The sequence below is a fragment of the Xiphophorus hellerii genome, chromosome 9 (genome assembly GCF_003331165.1).
Source record: "Xiphophorus hellerii strain 12219 chromosome 9, Xiphophorus_hellerii-4.1, whole genome shotgun sequence".
NCBI classification, from domain to species: Eukaryota; Metazoa; Chordata; class Actinopteri; order Cyprinodontiformes; family Poeciliidae; genus Xiphophorus; species Xiphophorus hellerii.
The window spans coordinates 23,095,718-23,106,248 of NC_045680.1; the positions used below are offsets into that span (position 1 = coordinate 23,095,718).

General features: G+C 38.3%; 1 protein-coding gene and 1 long non-coding RNA gene across 2 annotated transcripts; one reads left to right on the top strand and one right to left on the bottom strand.

The window, feature by feature from the left end:
• The first annotated feature begins 981 nt into the window (after nt 1-981).
• Nucleotides 982-10,525, top strand: fbxl5 (F-box and leucine-rich repeat protein 5). Its single transcript, XM_032571462.1, has 11 exons — nt 982-1,138; nt 1,777-1,992; nt 3,059-3,154; nt 3,303-3,498; nt 3,580-3,768; nt 4,851-4,976; nt 5,126-5,280; nt 5,382-5,464; nt 6,360-7,085; nt 8,265-8,413; nt 9,694-10,525. Exons 1-11 carry the CDS (start codon nt 1,055-1,057, stop codon nt 9,768-9,770), a joined length of 2,097 nt encoding a protein of 698 aa, XP_032427353.1. The 5' UTR covers nt 982-1,054; the 3' UTR covers nt 9,771-10,525.
• Nucleotides 3,885-5,215, bottom strand: LOC116725424 (uncharacterized). Its single transcript, XR_004340400.1, has 2 exons — nt 5,103-5,215; nt 3,885-5,007 (listed from the first exon to the last, which is right to left on the bottom strand). It is a non-coding gene; the product is annotated as an uncharacterized LOC116725424 (long non-coding RNA).
• Nucleotides 10,526-10,531: the final 6 nt, after the last annotated feature.

The window sequence follows — 10,531 nt, forward strand, 5'->3', positions numbered from 1 at the left end:
TCTTCTCGACCAATGATTGGTTAAACTAACTGCCCATTACGTTTTATGCCCACCCCCAACCAACGGCTCTGTTGCTGTGGACATTTCCCTTAGCAACCAAAAGGCACACCGTGTTAACTACAATGGTTGGTGAGTTTAACCTTTTCACAGCGTCCAAGAACTAGTTTAACTTACAAACTATATTAGTTAACATAAAACAAAGAGTTCCTCGTTTGATAGATAGGTATCGTGAGACTCCCATTAACGTGGTGGGAACTGATAAATAATACTAATCATACTATTCAGAGGAAAATCTGAATCAAAATGGTTTGATTGAATCATTTCTTCACAATTTATGTACTGCTGTTTATTTAATAAACTATGTAAAATGAATAAGGCCAGGGCCATAGAATCAGGATAAACTTTAATGACCAGGATTGTGTGCATAAACATGAGATTTGCCATTGTTGACATTTCATTGTTGACTGACTATGAAAACATGAATGAGTGAGCCATGGCATTTCTGGAATGTCAATATCTCTCACAAAACAACAGAAGTGGTGCTGATGATAGTAGTGTTAGCACTAACTCCCATATAGAATTCTGCTGGAAGGCGAGAAATAAACTTTTACTAGCTCTCAAACCAAAATAAACAAAAACAAGCAAAAAAACCAATGTCACAATCTTTTAAGATTTGAAATCTAATATCACAAGGTTTATGTTTCTATCTGAATTTTGTTCGGTTTTTTTTCTAAATTGTTAATCTTTTTAAAGAAATTAGCTTTTGTTCCTTTTTATTACTCATTAAATTAAACACACACCCACGGATAGAACGTTAAAATGTTTTGAATTTATTTATTCAGTGTATGTATTTTGAAATTATGCTTAAATAATCGCTGGAATAGCCATTTAATCGATATATTCTTCCGTTACGTTTAATATTACTTGAACGTTAGCACCAGATGAAAACCGCCCCTCATTAATAAGTTGTGGTCACGTGGGTGGCTCGCGCAAGCTCTGCCGCACACCTCGTAGTTTGGTTCTATCGCAGATGACGCAGTAAGGTCCAGTGAAGATGGCTCCCTTTCCGGATGAGGTGGACGTTTTTACTGGCCCACACTGGCGAATGAAGCAGCTGGTGGGTCTGTACTGCGATAAGGTACGTATACACAGCTCCAGTCAGTTTCTAAGAACAACAAGCAAACGGCCTGCGGTTCAAAAAGGAGTGTTCGCCAGCTAGCACGCTAGCTAGCTGCTGTTAGCTGGTTTGTTTGGCAGCGAGTGTTGAGACGGAGTAGATGAAATGCTCCCGGGTAGTCTCGGGACTGCTTCGCCGTTGTTCGGTTGATATGTTGTTGGACTAACATCTGACCTTCTATTACTTTAAATTCTGCGTTACAAATTGTTTGTACCTTTTCAGCACAACTGAAAAGCAGCTTCGTATTTGGTTAGCCTACGTGCAGTATGTTTGTTATGCAACACGTTCTAAGTGTGACACGCACGCCTTAGTGTTTCATCAGGCAGGGTACTCATAATAATGGGATTTGAAAGAGGCTTCCTGTCACAGCCTACAATAGGTGTCAGATAAGCTCAATTAGGACACTAGCTAATGCACTGTTAACCTGAACAGCCGTGGTTACAAAGTACTGCACAGCTGTCATGTTATACATGTTTTGCAAAGCATCCGTTACCATAATATAATTCGAGCAATAGGAATTTGAGCTAATGCCAGTTCCAGTGTAAAAATAAACAGCTTTTCTTTTGAATTATTGACTCAGGCATGTCTCTCCTCCACAGCTGTCCAAGACAAACTTCTCCAACAACAATGACTTCCGCTCCTTTCTTCAGTCCCTGTGCGCCACCTTCAAGGAGTTCAAGATGCACGAGCAGATTGAAAACGAGTACATCATCGGTCTGTTGCAGCAGCGCTGCTGCACCGTCTACAATGTGCATTCTGACAACAAGCTGTCGGAGATGCTGTCTCTCTTTGAAAAAGGACTGCAAAGCGTTAAGGTGAATCTGCATTCAAAACCACCTAAACCAGCTCAATGTCGTCATGCCCTGGCCGTAATTTGCACCTGCTGTGCTTTTTAACAATGGACCCGCAGAAAAATACCAGGGTTACACCATAGAGGGAGACCATAAAGTGCATGTACTTCTCCGCTGATGGTTGGTAAACAGCGTGTCATTAAATTGACTGTTATGTTTACCACACAATATCAAACAACAACACCAGACCTGTTATTGAATTTTTTTTACTTATGCATGCAATTTATGAAAATGTGTACGGTTTCTACTCAAAGTACTGTTTAGTTTATATTATGGGAATTTTAGCATCTGCTATAATCAAAAGTCAAAACTATTTCATTGCATTTCTAATGAAATAACTAGACTTAAAGAGACAAAACATTTTTTTGTCTCAGGATTAAAAAAAAAACAATTTATAAAAGACATTCTGAGTAAATGTTGTTTTGTAAATTTGACCTTCCCCTTTGCCCAGCTGCTTAAACAAAAATCTAATTCTGGGTCAGATTGAGATCTGGCTTCCCTTTGAAAATATGTTTTCTTGGGAGATAAACAATAGTGCTCTGATATATTTATAAATATTTGAAATGTGTTCAATTTCCCTCTTTTTAAAAACAGAAAGTTTGGAACATTGGGTCACGGGGAGGTTAAACCATAATAATCCAGCTTTACAAACCTAAAAATAGTAACAGTGTAACAAAAATATTGCTACGTCTCAGCTAAAAATCCTTACTTGTGAAAATATCAAGTCTGCAAACTTGCCTTTTGTCAGTTCTGATTCAAAACGTAATGAAACAACTCTAATAACTCATAATTCTAATGAAATAACTGGACTTAAGGAGACAAACATTTTTGTTTCGGGATAAATAAAAAAAAACAATTTAAAAATAGACATTCTGAGTAAATGTTGTTTTGTAAATCTGACCTTCCGCTTTGCCTTCACTTTGTGGTCTTTATTTATTCATTTGTTTAAAAAAGCCCATTACATGTGGAGTAAGTAAGTTTAGTTGAGGATAAAAAAAAAAAAAATAACGATTTGATTTTCTGATTGTAGAGTGAATATGAACAGCTCAACTATGCCCAGCAGCTGAAGGAAAGACTGGAAGCTTTCACACAAGATTTTCTGCCACACATGAAGGAAGAAGAGGAGGTATAAAACACTCAGATTTATTGTCATTATTAAAGACATCTCTAATAATTGGAAAGCCTTATTATTTTAATATTGTAGATTTTAGCCTGAATCTAACTCGGAGTGTTAATCTGTTGCAAGTCATTCTTAAACTAGAAGTGTGTTGCAGGTGTTTCAGCCTATGCTCATGCAGTACTTCACATACGAGGAGCTGAAGGACATTAAGAAGCAGGTGATAGCGCAGCACTGCAACCAGCAGCAGCCGGACTGCGCTGCCGAGGTGCTGAAGGGCTTCAGCTTGTGGACCCAGGCTGAGGAGCTGCAAAAGGCTTTTAAATATGCTGATCACGAGAAGACGGATTATGGCAAGTGTATTCTTTTAAAAATATGTTACATTTTCTTTACAAGCTCACTCTTAAGTTTTTTTGTTGTTGTTGTTTGTCCAGATCTGGAACAAAGAAGGAGTTCTTCTTCAGCCCACGTCTCCCAGCTTCCTGCAGAAATCATGCTGAGGTTTTTCCATTACTTGGGCCCCGTGGATCTGTGCCGCTGCAGTCAAGTGTGCAGCGCGTGGTCAGACTTGGTCAAGACCGGCTCGTTGTGGAGGCACCTGTATCCTGTCCGCTGGGCCAGAGGTATGCTTTAGTTTTAAAGTAAACCAAATTTGCTTCCTTAATTTAAGGAAGCTATGAGTATGTCGAGCTTCTAAAATATGTATTAAAGGGATGAATTATTATGCCCCACGAGGCAGTTCAGTTTTACTGTATTTATTTATTGCAGACAAAATCAATTTTATTGCCAGTTACAGACACTATAGTTTGGTTAAGGAAAGTCAGTACAGATTCCTCTTGGTCAAAGTCTTCTCATGACTCTAGAGCAGGGGTCTGCAACCCGCTACTCCAGAGCCACAAGTGGCTCTTTGGACCTTCTGCAATAGCTAAAAATGATAAAGAACAAACAATTGTTTTTAAAGATAGATGTAAAGCAAATGTAAATCAGTTTTTATAGACAAATTGCATTAAATTTCCACAACAAAATGACACAAAATGTACATCTTAGATCTATTTTTCTTGTCATTAGGTTGGCAACTATATCATATTTACTGCAAATGTCATCATAAAAATGTACTTTTCTTTATCTTAAAATAAAGAAAAGTGTTTCTTTATTTTAAGATGACAAAAAACTGAAATAAAGTGATGGTTCTTTAAAAATTACACTTTCGTCTGTATTTATTTTTCAAAAATGGTTTTTTTCCCCCATCATGTAACATTTGTGGCTCTAAATGACTCTAAATGGTGTTTTTTGGATTGTAAATGTTGCAGACCCCTGATCTAAAGCTAAACAGGCTAAAATGCAGCACCACTCATACAAACACCGAGTAATGTATTATTCAGATGAACCAATAACTAATAATTCCTCATTGTTGTTATGTTATGGTTTTTGTCTTATGTTGTCTTCTTTAACTTTGGTTTCATTGGTAGCACGTTCTTAAAGCTTTTAGATGTTAACGTTGAGAGAGAGATATTGTTTTGATGGGTTTTTTTTCTATAGTGTTAGTCATTTGTTATATAATCTCTAAACAGAGCTTTGAACAACGAACGCAAACGTCTGTGATCGAGGCAACAGAAATGATTAAACAGCCGGTTTCTGTTCAAGAAAAAAAGAAAAGAAGAAACGGTTTCATCTCTGTGGTGTGCACCTGTGTCTTTTTCTTCAGGTGATTATTACAGCGGCCCTCCAGGGGTTCTCGACCAGGAGCCAGACGACGACTGGGTGAAGAGCCGGCAGAACGAGGGCCGCGCTTACCAGGAATGGGATGAGGATGCTGACGTTGATGAGTCAGGTGAGGTTTGGTTTTCAGCTAGTTTTCATCACTGTGGGGAAGAGTAAACGGTATCACCAGATGTGGCATCTCCAGCTGAAGCTGAACTGACTCGTAGGGTTGGAAATGTTTGGTTTGAATCATTACCTGCATCTCCCGTGTCTTCCCAGATGCCTCCGGTCACACTGAAGGCTCCCTCGCTATCAGCACGGCTCAGAGGGAGAAACGGCTCCTAAACGGGATCATCCAGCACCTTCTTCCCACTGTGGGTTCTTCTGTCAAGTCCATGATTCTTGCCTATAGTTCTACAGTTTCAAGCAAAATGGTATGTGACACAAGACTTTAAAAAAAATTATTATTATCTTGGAACTTAACGGTGTTTCCGCCTAAACATCCTCTGAAAGTTCTGCTCTGTTTTATTCGCAGGTTCGTCAAATTCTCAGCCTATGCCCCAACATCACTCATCTGGACCTGACCCAGACTGATGTTACTGATTTTGCTTTTGACAGGTAAAACCTCAAACTGGGTGCTCTTTTCAAAAACATATTCTGAATAATAGAAAAAGAAAATGACATACCCTCTCCTTTAAGGATCCACATTATTGATTAAAGAGTTAATCTAAAGTTGACTGATCTTATCGATCAACTAACAATTTATTGATGGGAGCTGCCTTTTTTTTTTTTTGAAAACCTGAGAGGACCAACTGTCTTTCTATAACATAAAAAGCTGCGTTCTTCATGATATGTTGAATTAAAAAAAATAAGTATAATTGTAGCATTATTTTGTGTCAGCTACTATTAACAGCTGACACAATTTAAATGAGTTTTTCCCATTACCATTGGGGTATAATCTTTATAGTCTGATAACTACATCTCTTAAAAGATGTAGTTTTATACACATACATCATGGGTTGATGATACCTTCCACTCCTGTGACTCCAATACACAATTTTTTACTGAATTATAGTCTTTGAACTAAATTATGACAATTATTATTTATTAAGAGAATTATAACATTGTATAGGTAATATTATAACAAATAGTATCATAATAAATATAAAATATCTTACCCTTTCTGATGTACATTTTAAGAAAAATTCAGCGAATGCTCAAATGAGACAACGGTACGGATCGCGCAGTCATAAACCGTTTCTCGTGTGGACACCGCCATCTTTATTCCTGTATCAACTGGCTCCTCTTAAGGATGACCAGCTGCACCCTCTTCTGGATGGAGGTCAAACTACAGTACTAAGATGTTATTAATTGATAGGAACTCCTTTTAATCTAAAACCATTAATCACAAATTATTATTTTTTTGCATCCGTTGTCTGCTTGGTGAGATTGTTGCTAAAATGATCATAGAGCTCAATACTCACAGTGTTGTTTCCTGTCTATCCTCTATCAGCTGGTCCTCTCTTGGAGCTTGCCGCTCTCTGGAGCACCTGGATTTGTCGGGGTGCGAGAAGATCACCGATCACACCCTGAAGAGACTGTCTGTGGGTCTGGGCGACCCCACGTCCTCTGTCAGTTCGGACAAACACTCAGAGCGACGAGCCAAGCTGCTCAAAAGCTGCCCTGTGCCCATTACACTAGTGGAGGAGAGAAACCTGCACGTGGTTGGGCGAAGGCAGCAGGCCATCATTTTCAAACACGCCACCGGTCGCTGGGGCGCTGCCTGCATCCCAACTCACGTCTGGGTCCTGGACACTTCCAACCTCGCTGACATCGAAGACGCCGCAGAGTGGAGTCATCGCGGCGGGATGCCGTTCTCCGAAAGCTTGGCGGAGACGACGCAGCTCGTGGGAGGCTCGTGCTGCTGCAAGAGGAGGAGGAAGCACAGGACCCGCTCGGATTCATCCTATCTGCATCAGCAATACGCCATATCTGGGGAAATGTTTTGCGGTCACTCCACCTGCTGCTCAAGCGAGAAGGCCCTCAGGACTTTTACTGGGCCCCAAAGCGAGTCGGGCACCACCAGAACCAGCACTGCAGAATTGCGGACTAAATGCTCCCCATTAGGGCAGCAGCAGTGTCTGGAGCCCGAGAACAGGACTAACTGCTCAAAGGCAAAACGATCACTCAAGTTTCTCAGCCTCTCTGGATGCTACCAGATCACTGACCTGGGCTTAAGGTAATGATCACACTTTGATTCAAACGGATAAAAAAATATTTACTTAGACTTCATCCTACCAGGATAAAATCCCATTGAGATTAAAAACCTTTTTCAATAGACTCGAAGTGAAATATGTTTCACTTGAAAAGTAATTATTTCCTGCTCAAATTTACTTTCTATATGAAGATTGAAATGTTAAATTAAGGAGCTGCAGTGAAATTCTTTATTCTTTAGTCTTTTCATAGCACAGATAAAGTTTTAAAACATTCAGCAATACTTTTTTAGTGATTCAAAAGAAAAAATATTGAAATAAGCTATGCCACTTATTGAGTAAACTTTTCTATACAAAAATATACAGCTTGGATCCAATCAAGTCTCTTACAGTGAAATTTACACGTTTTTATAATTTTTAAAAATAATTATTATTTAATCATATTATGACATTTATTTATTAATTATTGTTTTATCTATTTTCCATGTCTAGATGAGTCTTGAAAATGGATAACTTTTTAAATTTTTTTTTAAAGAAATAATATTTTCCACACATTTTCCTTATTATATTCTAAAGAATAAACCTCAACTAATACCTAACAAATTCAGGGTTCATAAAGATAAGAACAAATTTACAAATTTAAAACTTTTAAAAAAATTGTTAAATCACATGTTGAATTGAAAGTTTTACTAATCTGCACTTTTCACTTACTGACTAGCTGCACCTTTATTAGGAATTCAGAAAACTGTCTTTTTTTTTGCAAACCACTTAATTAATAGAAATCCTCACTTTTCTGGTTGAACTGGACCGGATTGAAAACTTGGTCTAAAATGCCAAAGAAAGTACTACTGGAGCATTTATAAGAATTTTTGCTAAACAAAATGAAGGCAACATTTGTTGTGAAATCTTTTAAGGCAGGTTTCAGAAACTTTGCTTTAAAGAGTCAAGCAAGTTTATACTTATTATATTTTATTGACATGAAAATAATAATAATAAAAAAACCTAAGATGAATGTGTAAGAACCCTGACTCATCGGTCCTAAATAATACATTTGCTAATGAAATATTGTTAATCAGTGGGAATAATGAACAGTGCAGCTCCTATTAGTCTAAGTCTGGATTAACCATGCCCATTTATTTGCCTGAGCTGTAAGTCTGCATTACTCGTTACCTTTAACGAGGTGGCATTCCCCTCTTGTATTTCAGGGCGTTATCTCAGCGTGGAGGGCTTCCTGTCCTGGAGCATCTCAACTTGTCTGGCTGCCTCTTCATCACTGAGGTGGGGCTGCAGGAGCTGGTGTCAGCCTGTCCTTCCCTCAATGATGAACACTTCTATTACTGCGACAACATTAATGGTAACACAAGCCAAAGTGCCGGAGGTTGTTGTACATTTCTGCCTTCCACAAAATCCTTCATGTTTGTGTGATCTAGGAAGTGCCTTGATGAAGACCTTTGTCTCTGTTAAAATGTAATATTTTTATGATGACTGTAAATGATTTGCCAGTAGACCTATAACAGTGTGCAGCAGCTGTTACAGACAGGTAAGTATGAATTATGCTAGTGTCTGCCACACAGGCCTATGAGATGAGATGTGTTACAAGTTCAAAGTGTAGAAATATTAGTGATGCAAGACATCCATTAGTGAGTTAATCTAAAGCTGATTGATCTTATCAATAGACAAACAATTAATTGATATGAGGCCATTTTCTTAAAAACCTGAGTTTTCCCCTGTGAAGAAGGTTGACCGCCTTTCCATAACATAAAGGGCTAAGTTTTTTATAATATACCAAATCCCCCCCCACAAAAAAAGTCAAATAATAAAATGTAACAGAACAGGCACAACAGCGTATTAGGGCCATTGTAGATAGGAAAAAAATAGGAGTAAATTTACACCCAAAAACTTGACATTTTGAGATTAATCTCAGACATTTTCTAGAAAAAACCTGGAAATTTCTGACTTTCAAAAGTTGCCATTTTTCAACTAACTTTTAAAACTAAAAGTTTGTCTGGAAAATTTCTGAGATTTATTTTTGGTGGAAATGTACTTTCTTTTTTTAAATTCCTGCCTACAATGGCTCTAATGCTGGTGCTGCTGTACAAAAGAAACCTCTCAAGTTGCTGAATGGAAAAGTTAAAGACGAAAAGAATAAAAGATGAGACAGAAAGATGTTCATACAAGGTACCTGTGTTACCTGTATCTGTGGTTGTTCCACAAGGAATGCTAGACTGAGAGCTGTTTCAGTGATAACTTAAGGAGCTTGTTGAATGTTTATATTTCAAAACAGAAGCACGTAAAGTTAATTTTGCATCCTACACTGGACTCTATTCGGGGCGTTTTTCTTTCCCATTCTGGTATGCTACCGCCTTCTTTGTTTCTGTATTAACTGATTCCGCTTAAGGGTGACCAGTGGTGCCCTCTTCTGGACTGCTGCCGAACAACACAAAAAAAGGTCTTAAGTGGGCGCTATTAATCAATTGGAATTCATTTTAATTTAATAAACTATTAATCGTCAATTAATTGTACGTCGATTGCTTGCATCCCTAATAGATTTCTTTTTTTTGTAGCACAGCATTTGCCTCTTCTTGTCCTGATGTGTTTATCAGTAAGTAATCAACACGTGACTGTTCTCTGCAGGTCCTCATGCAGACACAGCCAGCGGTTGCCAGAACCTGCAGTGTGGTTTCCGAGCCTGCTGTCGCTCCGGAGAGTGATTCCCGTCTACCAACGCTCCCCTAAAAATGTCACTTCTCCCTATTGTTGCACTTTATCCTGGGAAATACCATTTGCTGTATTTTGTCACTTAAAAAGTGTTTCTTGATGAAACTGTAATTTTTGCTCCTGCTGTTTCCCTACTTATTTAGTGGAGATAACCATTTAGAAAGAAGAAATAAATAACGGGGTGAAAGAGTACTTGTTGGTTCCTTTGGCTTTGAAAAAGTGAGACAGAAAATTTTTACACAATTGTTTTTTTTTTGTAGATAAAAGCTGACTGTTCCCTAATGTTTGTGCATACAACTTCTAACAACCACCATCCTTTCATCCCTTTGCAGTTGATGCTGGTGCAGAACATGTTTACGTTACTTAGGGCCTGAGTTCTGATATTTTCCAGAATCAGGCACCTTCTGAATAGATCTACAGGATAAACACAAAAAGTATGATTTTGGATCCAGGCAGCAAAGACATAGGAACAGGCACATGATGTTGCCATACGTTTTGGTTTTGATCTTTACCATTCTGCCCTTTCAGCTCTCCCTTAAAGGCTTTTGTTCTTTCCCCCCTTTTCTTTATCCACTCCAGTGGATAAAAAAGAACAAATGTTAATATGAGATGATCACCGCCATGTTGGAGGGCTCTGTTGTGTACATAACTGCTTTATCATTCTGCAGCAGGATTTACTTTCTGGTTCTACAGTCTTGCATGAGATCTGTTGAAATTGTAAACTGGTAATAAAACTTTAGGCACTGCAGTCTGT

Bases quoted from the DNA above. Each gene is read 5' to 3' on its own strand.
- fbxl5 (XM_032571462.1), top strand. From the start codon at position 1,055: ATGGCTCCCTTTCCGGATGAGGTGGACGTTTTTACTGGCCCACACTGG. The intron at 1,139-1,776 runs GTACGTATACAC...TCTCCTCCACAG, and splicing joins TGGGTCTGTACTGCGATAAG to CTGTCCAAGACAAACTTCTC. The intron at 3,155-3,302 runs GTATAAAACACT...AGTGTGTTGCAG, and splicing joins ACATGAAGGAAGAAGAGGAG to GTGTTTCAGCCTATGCTCAT.